The sequence below is a fragment of the Geotrypetes seraphini genome, chromosome 12 (genome assembly GCF_902459505.1).
Source record: "Geotrypetes seraphini chromosome 12, aGeoSer1.1, whole genome shotgun sequence".
Lineage (NCBI taxonomy): Eukaryota > Metazoa > Chordata > Amphibia > Gymnophiona > Dermophiidae > Geotrypetes > Geotrypetes seraphini.
In genome coordinates this window covers 84,712,260-84,727,625 of record NC_047095.1, presented here as the reverse complement: position 1 = coordinate 84,727,625, position 15,366 = coordinate 84,712,260, and the positions used below count along the sequence as shown (strand labels likewise).

Sequence of the window (15,366 nt, the reverse complement as noted above, 5' to 3'; positions counted from 1 at the left end):
GCTGGTAGCAAAATTTTTTCTTATATTATTGAAGGTGGATGGCAGAAACCAAACACTTTTGAACTGCTAGAAGGAATATTTTGGGGAGGGGGGTTGGGCTTTGGGGGGGTGTCTGGGGGTTGCTTGTATGGGTGTGTTTGTGTGTGCATGCGTGGGTGGGATGGTTGGTCTGGGGGGGGGGTTTCTTTCTCATCATAAAACTGGGGAGTATTGAACTGTTTATTCCTCGCTTGATTACTGTTTACCTGCATTGTATCTGGAGTTGTGGGGCCATGGTTTCCATAGGGGTGTGTCGGGGCTTCGGTTTTGGCCACCCTCTCTATACCTGCTTTGTTTTCTTTTCTGTGTTTTTGCCTCCGCCCGGAGTTTTGTATATTACTGCTTGTTTGTACATTGCTGTTTGCTGTACCGGTTCTCTGCTTTCTGTTTAATAAAAATTATTTCAAACAAAAAAAAAAAAGAAGGAATATTTTGTGCTTTGCTTATGTACTAAAGTTTGGATTCTATAATAGACACTGAAGGTACCCAAAAAGTATTGAACTGTGGTTTTTGTTGGGAGCACTAGAACTTTATATATGAGATCTGGCAGCCATCTTGTGAAAGAGGTGCTTAACCCTTTTTATCCCAGGACAAGCAGGCAGCATATTCTTGACTGATGGGTGACGGCACCGACGGAGCCCCGGTACGGACAATTTTAGAGTGATTGCACTCTAAGAACTTTAGAAAGTTCTAGCTCGGCCGCACCGCGCACGCGCGAGTGCCTTCCCGCCCGACAGAGGCGCGCGGTCCCTCAGTTTCTTAGTTTCCGCGGAGCTAAGAAGACGCGTTTTCAACGGCTGTTGAAACTTTTTTCTCTTTGCCTTCCCGCTCGCGTAAACTTTTGATTATTTAATCTTATTTCTTTTCTTTTTTCTATTTGGTAAAAAAAAAAAAAAAAAATCCTTCATTTTTTCTTTAATTTAATCTTTCCCCGGCGGGGCCTTCTGCCACCATCGAAGCCTCGGCCTTCGATTTGGCTGAAGCCGTTTTTCCTTTCATGCCCCCTCAACCGGGTTTTAAAAAGTGCCAGCGGTGTGCTCGGCCTATATCTCTCACGGACCCACACAACTGGTGTTTACAGTGTTTGGGTCCTGAGCATCAGGCCTCTACTTGCACCCGCTGTGCCACTCTAAAAAAACGGACATTAAAAAATCGCCAAATCCAGCAGCGATTATTGTTCGGTGCCGAGATGTCCGACCCCGTTCCATCGACTCCAGCTTCGGCACCGATTCAGTCGGCACCCTCTTCTTCGACGCCGCGTGATTCCGCACCGGCGTCTCACCAGTCAGGTAAGCCGGCTAAGAAGCCTTCCCCGCTGGAGCGTCCTCCGGTCTCGAGTGCAGTGAGTCCAATCCTGCCGACTGTGAGACGCCAGCGGAAGCGTTCCGCCCCTATAGAGGTGAGTCCCTCGACATCGGGCTCCTCATCTCCGGGGCGTCGAACGGCACCGCAGGTACCGCAGAAGAAAAAGGCGGTACCGGTGCCATCCCTTGATGACCGCATCACGGCCATCCTTCAGGTGCAGCTTAAGGACCAATTGAAACAGCTCCTTCCTGCTATCCTGGCTCCGAACCTTCCGGTGCCGGTCCGCACCGAGCTACCGGTACCGATTGTGGAACAGCCTGTGTTACCTGCTTCCACTATTTCGGTACCGCTTCAACTAACCTCATCGGTATCGATGCCAGTTCTTGCACCGGAGCCGAGAGCTCACCATCAATCGGTGCAGACTTCGGCACCGGTGCGACCGATAACATCTCCTGACTCGATATCGATGAGGTCGGGTAAGTCGTTACACAAAACCCGACACTTACAATCATCGACACCTGAGTCTCGGGACCATACTCCCCATGTCAGGGATCCTGATCTGTGGGGAGACTCAGAGGAACCCTTTCTTTCTGAAGGCGAATGTTCCTCAGAGGAGGAGGATTCAACTGTCCCTGACCCATCCTCCAAACAAGTCACTTCCTCTTTCTCCTGCTTTTTGAAAGAGATGTGTGACTCCTTATCCATTCCTTTGGAGGCTGAATCCAAAAAGTCCAAAGCTTTTTTGGATGCCCTTGATTTTGACAAGCCTCCAAAGGAATTTTTGAAACTCCCTCTTCATGACATCTTGAGGGAGACTTTCTATAAAAATTTAGAGACTCCTTTAACTGTCCCAGGGGCCCCACGTAAACTGGATTCTCTATATAAGGTAATTCCCATTCCTGGGTTCGACAAACCTCAACTTCCACACGAATCCTTAACTGTCGAATCCACCCTTAAAAAATCTTCAGGAGCCAGTGTATATGCATCGGTACCTCCTGGCAGAGAAGGTAGAGCCATGGATAAATTTGGTAAGAGGCTCTACCAAAATGCTATGTTAGCAAATAGAGCTAGCAATTATGCTTTTCATTTTTCTTTTTATTTGAAGCATCTCCTTACCACCATGGCTTCCTTCGAAAAGTACCTTCCTTCACGAAAACATCACTCCTTTCATACCTGCTTGTCGTCTCTTTTTCAATTACGTAAGTTCATGGTTAGATCCATATATGACACCTTTGAACTTACATCCAGAGCGACAGCAATGTCAGTAGCTATGCGTCGCCTGGCCTGGCTTCGGGTATCCGACCTTGATGTTAATCATCAGGATCGGTTAGCCAACGCCCCTTGCCTAGGGGATGAGCTCTTTGGGGAATCCATGGACTCAACCACACAAAAGCTCTCCGCTCATGAGACACGCTGGGATACCCTGCTTAAAAATAAAAAGAAGCCTCCTCCGCCAAAACCATATAGGCAGCAGTCGGCCTATCAACGCCGCTTCACAGCTCGGCCATTACCTACCACTGCTCAGCAACCCAGGCGTCAAAGGCAGCAACAACGTCAGCCTCCCAGACAGCAGCCACAGCAGCAACCTGTGAAACCACCTCCTCAGCAGAAGTCACAGCCCTTTTGACTTCATTCTCCACAGTATAGCCAGTATTCCTATTCCTGCTCTCCTGCCTCAACCTATAGGAGGTCGACTTTCTCTGTTCCTCAGCCGATGGGAAGTTATCACTTCGGACCAATGGGTCCTCAACATCATCCACCACGGCTACTCTCTCAACTTTCAGACTCTTCCATCCCAAAACCTGCCAAAAGAGTCTGCTTTGAACAGTCCTCAATCTGCCCTCCTCATTAAGGAAGTTCAATCCCTCCTTCTAAACGCTATAGAAGAAGTTCCTCAAGATCAAAAAGGGCAGGGATTCTACTCCCGTTATTTTCTAGTCCCCAAAAAAACAGGAGATCTCAGACCGATTTTGGATCTCCGCGATCTCAACAAACATCTGGTAAAAGAAAAATTCAAGATGCTTTCTTTAGCCATCCTTTATCCTCTTCTCAATCAAAACGACTGGCTATGCTCCCTCGATCTCAAAGAGGCATACACTCACATACCGATCCATGTAACCTCAAGACAGTATCTCCGTTTCATGATCAATCATTGTCATTACCAATACAAGGTGCTGCCCTTCGGCCTTGCCTCCTCTCCAAGGGTCTTCACCAAGTGTCTCATTGTGGTAGCGGCATTTCTACGCTCTCACCACCTACAGGTCTTCCCTTACCTGGACGACTGGTTAATCAAGGCCACATCCGCTCAAGCAGTTCTACTGGCCACCAACCAAACCATCTTGTTTCTACGAATTCTGGGGTTCGAGATCAATCTACCCAAATCTCATCTCATCCCCACTCAGAGACTTCAATTCATTGGAGCGATCCTGGACACACTCCTCATGAGAGCTTTCCTACCATCCAATCGTCTTCAGACCCTTCTGTCTCTGTCAGCAGGTGCTTTCACTACCTTCCATCTCAGCCAGGCAAATGATGGTACTCTTGGGGCACATGGCATCTACAGTTCATGTCACGCCCCTCGCACGTCTTCACCTGCGCACTCCTCAATGGACCCTTGCTACTCAGTGGTCCCAAGCGACGGATCCTTGCTCACGACACATATCTGTGACATCATCTCTTCGTCAGTCTCTTCAATGGTGGTTGGTATCCTCAAATCTATCCAGAGGTCTTCTGTTCCATCAGCCTCCTCATCAACTAGTCATCACCACCGACGCCTCTCTTTATGCATGGGGAGCTCACTTGAACGAGTTCCAGACTCAAGGTCTTTGGACAGCCCAGGAAAAGAAGCATCAAATCAATTTCCTGGAACTCAGAGCGATGTTTTATGCCCTCAAGGCCTTCCAACATCTTCTATTTCCTCAGGTCCTTCTGTTGTGCACAGACAATCAGGTTGCGATGTACTACATCAACAAACAGGGTGGGACAGGCTCTCGCCTTTTATGCCAAGAAGCTCAAAAGATCTGGAATTGGGCCATAGATCACCATCTCTTCCTGAAAGCTATCTACATTCAGGGAGCACAGAATTCTTTAGCGGACAAACTCAGCAGAATTCTCCAGCCTCACGAGTGGACACTCGATCCTGTAACTCTGCAGTCTATCTTCACTCAATGGGGCACTCCTCAGATAGACCTCTTTGCAGCTCCTCACAATCACCAGCTGCCCCTATTTTGCTCCAGACTTTACTCTCCTCACCGTCTGGCAGCGGATGCTTTTCTCCTAGACTGGTCGAATCTGTTCCTGTACGCCTTCCCTCCTCTGCCTCTAATGTTGAGAACCTTATTCAAGCTCAAGAGGGAACGAGCCACAATGATTCTGATTGCTCCGAGGTGGCCCAGGCAACATTGGTTCTCCCTTCTACTTCAACTCAGTTCCAGGGAACCTTTTCTTCTTCCTCTGTTTCCTTCTCTGCTTACGCAACAGCAGGAAACCCTTCTACATCCCAACCTCCAGTCTCTGCACCTGACAGCTTGGTATCTCTCGGGCTGACATCTCATGATACTCTTTTATCTCAGCCTGTTCGTTCCATTCTGAATGCCTCCAGGAAACCAACCACTCTGCAATGTTACCATCAGAAGTGGACGAGATTTTCCTCCTGGTGTCTTCTTCATCATCTTGATCCAACTTCTCTGGCAGTGGAGACATTGTTGGATTATTTGCTTTCTTTGTCTGACTCTGGCCTTAAGTCCTCTTCCATCAGAGTCCACCTCAGTGCCATTGCAGCTTTTCATGAGCCAGTCCATGGAAAACTTCTCTCAGCTCATCCCCTGGTATCCAGGTTCATGCGAGGGCTTTTCAATGTGAAACCACCTCTTAAAGCCCCTCCTGTTATCTGGGATCTCAATGTGGTTCTTTCCGTCTTAATGAAGCCTCCATTTGAACCTTTGGCTACCTCTCCTTTCAAGTTTCTCACTTGGAAAGTGCTTTTCCTTATTGCTCTTACCTCTGCCAGGAGGGTCAGTGAGCTTCATGCACTGGTCGCAGATCCACCTTTTACGGTTTTTCACCATGACAAGGTGGTTTTGCGTACACATCCAAAGTTTCTCCCTAAGGTTGTCTCTGAATTCCATCTCAACCAATCCATTGTTCTACCTGTTTTCTTTCCAAAACCTCATTCTCATTCTGGAGAACAAGCTTTACATACTTTGGATTGTAAAAGGGCTCTGGCTTACTATCTAGAGCGTACGAAACCCCACAGATCAGTTCCCCAACTTTTTCTGTCCTTTGATCCAAATAAATTGGGACGTCCCGTTTCTAAACGTACGTTGTCTAATTGGCTGGCAGCGTGCATTTCATTCTGTTATGCTCAGACCGGACTGACACTGGAAGGTTCTGTCACGGCCCATAGAGTCAGAGCAATGGCAGCTTCTGTAGCTTTCCTCCGTTCCACTCCTATTGAGGAAATCTGTAAGGCTGCTACTTGGTCCTCAGTTCACACTTTTACATCTCATTATTGTCTGGATGCTTTCTCCAGACGGGATGGACACTTCGGCCAATCTGTTTTGCAAAATTTGTTTTCCTAATGGCCAACCTTCCCTCCATCCCTCTTTTTGTTAGCTTGGAGGTCACCCATCAGTCAAGAATATGCTGCCTGCTTGTCCTGGGATAAAGCACAGTTACTTACCGTAACAGGTGTTATCCAGGGACAGCAGGCAGATATTCTTGCGTCCCACCCACCTCCCCGGGTTGGCTTCTTAGCTGGCTTATACTAACTGAGGGACCGCGCGCCTCTGTCGGGCGGGAAGGCACTCGCGCGTGCGCGGTGCGGCCGAGCTAGAACTTTCTAAAGTTCTTAGAGTGCAATCACTCTAAAATTGTCCGTACCGGGGCTCCGTCGGTGCCGTCACCCATCAGTCAAGAATATCTGCCTGCTGTCCCTGGATAACACCTGTTACGGTAAATAACTGTGCTATTTGTTAGGTGAAAACGGCTGCTTTATATAACTTGATGACGAACAATAGCAACAATGCCAAGTAACAGGCATTTGGAGATGCAGATCTCCCATAAGAGCCATAGAAAACACATGTTGCTTCTGTGCAACAATGCCAAATAAAGGGTTATGGTTCTGGAAAGAAAGAACTACATCATAGTTTTCCTGGGCTTCATGAAGCTAGATGGAAAGCTAGTATATGTAAGCTGTAGTGATATTCTGACTAAGACTGAGAAATTCCTCAATGTGGATTTAAATTAGTTTGACTTTCCTAAGTTTGTTGCATATAAATATATCTGATTAAGACCTGAGGAAACTAACCATGCTGAAATTGTGCCTAAATTCTAGATGATAAATAGTTACACCTGCTTTAGGACAGGTATAGATATTCTTAACTATAACTTATACATATTCACATAGATTAGTGTATTTTTATAATCCATGTGCATACTTGTGAACTCTGCCCACACGCTACCCAGACTCCACCCCTGAACAAGCCTGCCAGCAGAATATGTACCATTTCATGATGCTTACTTTTATGCCAGATATTTTGTGAGGCCATATAAACATAAAAATGGCCCAATAAAATTACCGCATTTTTCACTCCATAAGATGCACCTGACCATAAGACGCACCCTAGATTTAGAGGAGGAAAACAAGAAAAAAAACATACTGAACCAAATTCTCCCTGCCAGGCTCTGCACATAACCCTACACTCCTTGCCAGGCTTTGTACCATGTCCCACTGCCCTGTCCTGTAACCTGCCCCCCAGTACCTTTTTTAATCCCTCCTCCCTTTTTTATGGTACAACAATTTTTATTGGTTTCCAAAATAAATTACAAATAGGGCATAGCCCAAAACAGAAACAAGTCCCATACAAAACTGGAACAATCAAGAATACCACAGCATGAACCCCCACCCCCCTCCTAGAGCAGGGAGCAACCCCCAGTATGCAGAACACCATTCGGAGGGTGGGCGGAAAGCTCGTGCCTGCTGGCCAACACACTGCTGGACCACCAGGCAAAGGGAGACATTTAAGGGGGTGCGTGACAGGATGGGAAAAGGCAGTGTGGGCCCATGCAGACGGGGGGAGGGCTTTCGCCTACCGGCCAATGCTCCACTGGCCTACCAGGCAATGGAAGAGATTTGAAGAGGGACGGGGTGTTTTAAGGGTTAAAAAAGGTAATGGGGGTGTTTTTACAAGGCCCTACCAGAGGGAGGGGTGATAAAAATTTATATCTTCACTGCATAAGATGCACAGACATTTCTAACCACTTTTGGGTGGAAAAAAGTGCGTCTTACGGAGCGAAAAATACGGTACCTTTTCTTCTTTGTTGCTAAATAGTAAAATTTTGCATGTTCATGCCTACATTGCCATAAGAGTGATGTTTATATAGTAAATCTGTTAATGTTTTGCGGACAGTATTTTGTTATCCACTAGTTTAAAGCTAAGATTTGTTTCAAAATATAAATGTTAAACAGTAATAGAATAAGTGGTAAAAGAAAATAGCAACTTACCATCATTGACAATTGTTACGGGAGGAATTCGAAAGGGACTTCTCGTTGAAGAAGAAACAGGAGGAGGTGGTGGTCCCCTGCTTTCTCTGTCTCGGGGGTACCCAGGGTCTCTTTGAATCTCATTGCCTCCTAGGAGACCAGGTGTATATGACTGACTGTTAGGAATGTGTTGTGGAACAACCTTAACAAGAGGGGGTGATCCATGGGTATCTTTACGAGAAAATATTCGTAAGCACTGTTCTTCCAGCGTGGAGATAATAACAGACTGATTGTTTACCAAATCAGTCATTGCTGCATACTTTACTTCCAGTTCTCGATACCTGGTTGCCATCTTGAGCATCTCTGCTGTTACATTGAGAATTTTGACTTCCAAATGGGACAACTCAAGTAAGTTGTCTCTCTTACGGATGATCTCATGTAAAAGCTGCATGTAGAGCTGAGTGACCCGAGAATTCATATTACGACTCTCCTTTCTCAACAGCTTTACTTCATTCACAATATTCCCATCCACATCTACAACCACTTGCAGGGTTTCTATGTCTCTCTTCTGTTTGGATAGAACATCTTTAAGGTTCTCTAAATCCATCCTAGTGACCTGATCCTTCTGTGCATCTGAACCTTTGATACTGGCACAAACGGGCCCTGTTATTTTTTGTTGAGGAACCAGGAATGTGTAGCCACATTTCTTCTCTGCATTCTGGTCATTTGTTGAACGAGGATATCTGTTTTGGGACACATTATTACTTTTTAATTGTCCTTTTATACAACCTCCTGTACATAGTAGTAGACACAGCAGGACACCCAAAGTCCACTTATCTGTTTTCATTCTAATGTAAAGCTGTGATTCTGATGTTTTCCAAACCACTGAGCTGAAGAAAAGTAAAATAGTAATTCTTATTAAATCAGGCTAAATAGCATGTGACTAAAATATCCATAATACATGAAAGGAACTGAACAATATGCACTATAAAGAGGCACTTCCTGAAAATGAGAAGCACTAATATAGAAACATATATGTCAGCAATAGGCTTAGCACATACTTCATATTTATGGTAATGGCAGATTACCAAGAAACAAAGGCATGTTTTAATAAATTACTATTAAGGTATTATGGAAGGGTTTTTCTACTGGGTGTTTCTCAGGGTTTATTTGTTGAAAGTTGCTTTAAATACTAAAGCCTATATACCTGGATTAAATGGGATACAAGAGAAGCCATAAAAGAAAACTAAATAGAACAATCAATATCCCTCCCCTTTAGAATCACTGAGATCTGGAATAACCTCACCTCCCCACTCCGAACCTCAAGCTCCCTCCAACTCTTCCGCAAACACCTAAAAACCTGGCTATTCTCAAAACTGTAACACTTCCCCCCTCTTAGGCCTCTCACCTTCCCCCTTTACACCTAACTCTTTAATCTTTCCACTGTAGTTCCTCTCTCATCCTTCTTCCTGTAAACCGTGCCGAGCTCCGCATTCGTGGAGATGGTGCGGTATATAAACCCAAGGTTTAGTTTAGTTAGTTTAGTTTAGAAAGTACCAATTAATAGTAAATATACCAAAGGCTGTCAATTCCTTTTAAATTAGGGTTAGGGTGGTGTGATCTGTAAACAAGATTAATCGTTGTGTATCCCTGATAACTGACTACTTGTTATATGTGATAATGCCATTCCTTTTCTGACTTTTGATTAATGGTATGATTTTATTGTAAACCGCTATGATCTGTTGTATCAGTAAGGTATATCAAGTATGTAAATGCAAACATATACAGTGGCATACCTGGCTGAGTGGGAACCCAGGGCGGATGACCCCCTCCTCTGGCTGGAGCACCACCCCTGTGCACAGCCATCAACTCTTTCGTCCCTGCCTTAGAACAAGAAGTTGATGTCAGAGGGGGCAGGGGCTGGTGGACTGCAGACCCGTGACCGCTTCAGCACACCCTAGCATCCTGCCACTGAGCATATATTCATTGAGCTTCATTTTGGGAATACAGATATTAAAATAATATCTGTATAACAGTGACCAGCACAGAGAGAGAGAGAGACAGAGCACACCTAAAGCAATAAAGCAAAAAAAAAAAAAAGCAAACCTAAAACAAACCAACCCAAAGGACTTCAATGAACAGGGATTTGTCTTTATTAACCCAACTCAAGTTGTGTTTCGGCATACAACACCTACATCAGGGTCAGCCAATGAGCAAAATGCAATTACCAAAACTCTGGGCTCAGAATCACTATCTGTCCTTAAGCCAGAGTGCAGAAAGCAATCTCAATGTCCTGTATTACTTTAATATAATAAAACTTTAACAATAGTAAAATGGCTATATTTATGGTTACTGTATTCTCTCTAATTGTCCGGATTGTTATTAGAAACTCTGGGTTTTCTTAAGTCTAGGGTGGGCTGTTGGAGGCATTTTATTTTTTTATGAAGCCTGAAACAGGCAATACGAAGCCTGAAATCGGCAATACTAGACAAAGACAGTGAAAAGACTGTTCAATAAATTTCAATTATTAAAATGAAAAACAATACCTTGTTGTTATTATATTTTAGCCATGTTTTTTCATTATTTAAGCAAAAAAACTAATTATCTGAGAACCCACATGTGAGTGACATCATCCATAGAACCTGGTACAGACACATACCAAATGCACTGTCACTTGAAATTTAAGCTTATACACCGTACTGCATACATGGTCCCATCACATCCAGTGTCAGCTCAGGGAACCCACAGTTCTTTTACCATTTTGCTAGGCATCTCTATCCTCAGCATGTCAAACGTTTTGATTTTTAGTGCCTTCCTGTCATTATTTTCATAAAAACATAGAAACTGATGGCAGAAAAGGGCCATGGCCCATCCAGTCTGCCCATACTAATGACCCACCCTACCTACCTCTATGAAGAGATCCCACGTGCCAATCCCATTTTGTCTTAAAGTCTGGCACGCTACTGACACCAATTACCTGTAGTGAAAGGTTATTCCAGCAATCAATCACCCTTTCAGTGAAGAAGTACTTTCTGATGTCACTATGAAATTTCCCACCCCTGAGTTTCAGTGGATGCCCTCTCATTGCCGCGGGACCTTTGAGAAAGATGATATCTTCTTCCACTTCGATATGGCCTGTGACATATTTGAATGTCTCGATCATGTCACCCCTCTCTCTGCATTCTTCAAGTGAGTATAGCTGCAATTTATCCAGCCGTTACTCATACGGTAGATCCCTGAGACCCGAGACCATCCGAGTGGCCATTCGTTGAACCGACTCAACTCTCAGCACATCTTTGTGGTAATGTGGCCTCCAAAATTGTACACAGTATTCCAGATGGGGTCTCACTATGGATCTGTACAATGGCATTATGACCTCGGGCTTACAGCTGACGAAACTTCTTCAGATACAACCGATGATTTGTCTAGCCTTGGACGAAGCTTTCTCCACTTGGTTTGCCATCTTCATGTCTTCACTAATGATCACCCCCAAGTTACGTTCTGCTACAGTCCTTGCTAGGGCCTCATTCTTCAAGTTCCTTCATTCCTGCTGAGTTTGGTATATTTTCACAACTTTTTTTGTTTCTGGCCTTTGGGCCACTTTGAGTCCTTTTTTTATTCCTGAGAGCATTGATACTTTTCGGATTATATTTTACTCGAGTTCCTCAGGCCATTGAGCTCTTTGACTTCATGTCGGCTGTTTTTCCCTCCATGTCCATATTGGTACCAAGTGGCTTCAAGAAATTCTCTAAATGCAATAGGACCATCTCAGGCTCAGATTCACGTAATTGGTGTGACCAGTGCCTAGGTCCTGAGCATCGGAACATTGATTGTGTTCTCTATTTCCGTGCAGAAGAGGTCATTAAGGCTCACAAATTTCAATATGAGAAACCTTTTGGTACCATGTTGGCATTAACATCGAGCATGGCTTGAGATTCGGAACCTAATGCTCAACTTCCCGCGACCCTAGCATTGACATCTGCTCCATCTGCATCAACACCACACGAGGAGTGTTTTACATTGGGGTTGACTCAGAAAGCTAAGAAGCATAAACATTCTTTCTCTTCTAGGCATACCACTGCATTTTCCCAAGCATCAACTTCAATGTTAAGCTAAGCGTCAGTTTGCATATGACCATTCTCCATCCATCAAACTTGTGTGTCTACATGGCATATCTCAACATTGAGGCCTTTCATGCCTCACCAGCCAGTACAGCAGACTGCTTCTTTGCCACTGTCTTTCTTGGTAAAGAAACAGTCTCCCATTTCCGTCAAGGTGCATTTTACCAGGAGTGTGACTTCTTCGTGGGCTGAAGCTAGAGCTGTCTTCACTAAGGAGATCTGCAGGGCGGCAACGTGGTCCTCCCTACACACATTTGCCAAGTTTTACAGAGTGGATGTGGCGGCGAGACAGGACTCTGCCTTTGGGTCCTTGGTCTTAATGTCTGGTGCAGCAAGCCTGCCCTAGCTTTTGGGGACTGCTTTTGTACATCCCATCTGTCTAGAATGTCTCACCTATTGCACCTTTGTACTTATCCTGGTACGCTCTTTTCCAGTAGATAGGTGAGACATTCTAGACTCTCGCCCTGTTCTTCCTGTGCCTGCCTACTGTTTCAGTCTGTTAATGCTTCTCTAAGTTGTTTCTTGGATGTTTGTCAGCCTTTGAGGGCTGGGAAGTATACAGTATATATATTATTTTTTTCTGCGGGAGTAGTTTCTGTGTTCCTTGGTGACCTTTGTTGGCTGTTTGCAGTTGATGTTCTAATGTTACTTCTTGACAAAACAGTTGTTTCTGAATTTGATTGCCATAGGCAGGGCCGGATTTTCCTATAGGCTAACTAGGCTTCAGCCTAGGGCCTTAAGATCAAGAGGGGCCTACATTCAAATTGTTAGCAAAATTAAAATTACACTAGTCTAAAAATAGTGAACACTATAACACTGAACCGAAAATAAGGAGAAATTCTACGCTTCGGGATCGGAACCGGCTCCGGCCGCAACGGGGTGCCGACCCGGCTTCTCTCTTTCTTTTTCTCGCCCTGGGAGGAGGATCGGGGAGGGAAAGACGTCAGTCCAGAAATAGCTGGGCAAAGCCCAGCCCCGTGAGGAGAGAGGCAAAACGTGGATCCGTTAGGACAGGGCGGCCCAGACTGGCATCGGGAGGGGAGGTGGGGGGTTTCAGTGGAAGGGGGATGGGAGGCAGGCAGGCTGGCATCGGAGGGGGTGGGGGGGTTAATGGCAGGCAGGCAGGATGGCATGGGGGGTTGTTCAATGGAAGGGGGATGGGAGGCAGGCAGGCATCGGGGGGGGGGGGGGTGAGGTGAGGAAGGACGCACTGGGGGCACTTTGGACATAGGAAGGGGCAATGTTGTGTGTTATGTTTGATTAGTTATTGTTACAAGTACTATATATGGTGCTGAGAATAAATGTCCAAATAAGTGTTCTTGATTTTTTTTAATTTATTATCCGTGTCACATTTTTTTATAAAGGTTAGGTCATTAACAACATGTTTCATTTAACATATTGATATATATCACAGTAATGATGTATTTTATTATCTCTCATGTCATTTACAAACTTAAAAATGGGAGGTGAAAGGGCCTCATAAATGGAATAGCCTAGGGCCTCTTTTCATCTAAATCCGGCCCTGGCCATGTTTCCAGTGGCTCTCGGTGCTAGGGTACTACCTGTAGGTGGAGCTAGAGAGCCCAGTGAAGTACAGCAGAAGCACAGAGAAAAAATCCAGAGTGGATTCCTTCTGCAGATGGCATGCGGCCATGGGAACACAACCCATCTATTGGAAAAGAACATGCCGTGTTATATACATAATTTTTTTTTTTTTTTAATTTTTGTCAGTAGTCTCGTATATATATCATCCAATCAGGTGATTGCTACTCTTTAGGTTGTTAACCTAGAAATGTAATAGGGTAAATTGACATTTTTTCAGTTCCTCTGATCCAGTACCATAAAATGGATAAGGGAAAAAGAAGGAAACAAGCCTCGGCCAGAATACAACAGGAGAGGCAAGAGAGATGTCTGAACCAACCAATAGTTACATTTATTCAAACTACAAGTAGTATAAACAGGAATAAAAAGTCCTAAGTCTTTAAAAAGACCATTTGGAGTCCCAGATGAAAAGGGATCCTAGGACAGTCCCAACCAGGATCCGGGTTTCGGCAAACTAAGTTGCCTTCTTCAGGGGACAACGTGTGCATTATTCTTTTTGTCTTGCTAAAGAATATGTCGGCGTACCTAAACTGAAAGACGCTGAGAGGCTGCACATGCGTCAATGAAACGAACAAAGAGAATAACGTGCACGTTGTCTCCTGAGGAAGGCAATTTAGTTTGCCGAAACCCGGATCCTGGTTAGGAATTTCCTAGCTTCCCCTCTTCTTGGTTCCTGAACTAGCTGCTCCGTGAATCATTTATTTCATCTAGGAACTTTATCTAATTAGCATTTCATGACATGAGATCCAGCCAGTCAGTATTGAGATAATTGAAATAAAATCATCAGAGAGATAAAGTTGAAATAAATCACACAAATCTATATAATGCTTACACCTGAAAAGAATGATTTTCTGGTGTTAAATGAGTAATTATTGGACTATCATTTTTCCCTAATAGGTATAATTGCAAAGTATGGGGGTGGTATTTCTGATTTGATATTAAATGATTAGATTAATAGGACAGAATATATTATATGATATATGTACTACATATGAATTAGTAGGGTTGGGAGAGAGGGTTTAAATATTATGATTTAAGTTAAATTGATAATTGAGTGATATTGTATAAGTTTAAATGTTATTTTATGATACACTTGTTGTAAGATGTAAAAGGAATAAAGAATTAAAAAAAAAAAAAGAAAAATGAGTAAATTGTTAGTGTACGTAAAATTTACTTACTCATTATTTTCACTGATAACACAAATATTCTTTTGAGTTTTAAACATTATATAGATTTTCATGTTAACTGAAATTGTTGATTATTGTAGTGTTGCCAGATCAGTTAGCTTCCCTAATTTCTGTCTGTTTGTTCTGGACATATGGACATTAGTATATCCACTTTAATCTTCACAGATGGCATTTCTGTTTTTAAAGGATTTCTCTTTGCAATCAGTTCCCTGCTGATTTTTTTTTTCTATTGGCCTCAATTTGCAATCTAATATATAGCCCCACTCCTTCTCCAATTTGATCCATTCTATCATTGCAATATAATTTGTACCCTAATATTAGTGCTTCCATGGCTATCTTTCTTCATCAGTTCTTAGAGATACCTACTATATCTTATCTTTTCATTTAGTGCTATCTAATTATCCCATTTTTTTTTTTTTTTTTAGACTTCTATCATTTAAACCAGGGCTGCCCAATTCCAGTTCTCTAGATCTACTGGCAGGCCAGGTTTTCAGGATATCCACAATGAGCATGCATATGAGAGATTTGCATACCAAGAAGGCAATGCAAGCAAATCTCTCTCATGCATATTCATTGTGGATATCCTGAAAACCTGGCCTGCCAGTAGATCTCGAGGACCAGCATTGGG

The 15,366-nt window shown here is 43.9% G+C and overlaps 2 protein-coding genes across 8 annotated transcripts in view; one reads left to right on the top strand and one right to left on the bottom strand.

Moving 5' to 3' along the window:
* Positions 1-15,366, top strand: part of RALGPS2 (Ral GEF with PH domain and SH3 binding motif 2) — a 595,760-nt gene that overhangs the window by 257,990 nt on the left and 322,404 nt on the right. The gene's annotated exons all lie outside the window — the stretch shown is intronic.
* The window catches only part of ANGPTL1 (angiopoietin like 1), a 96,375-nt gene that overhangs the window by 53,270 nt on the left and 27,739 nt on the right, over positions 1-15,366 (bottom strand). The window contains exon 2 of the mRNA XM_033915480.1: positions 7,850-8,718. Coding sequence (XP_033771371.1) covers positions 7,850-8,675 — 826 coding nt within the window. The 5' untranslated portion in view covers positions 8,676-8,718. The remainder of the gene's footprint in view (positions 1-7,849; positions 8,719-15,366) is intronic.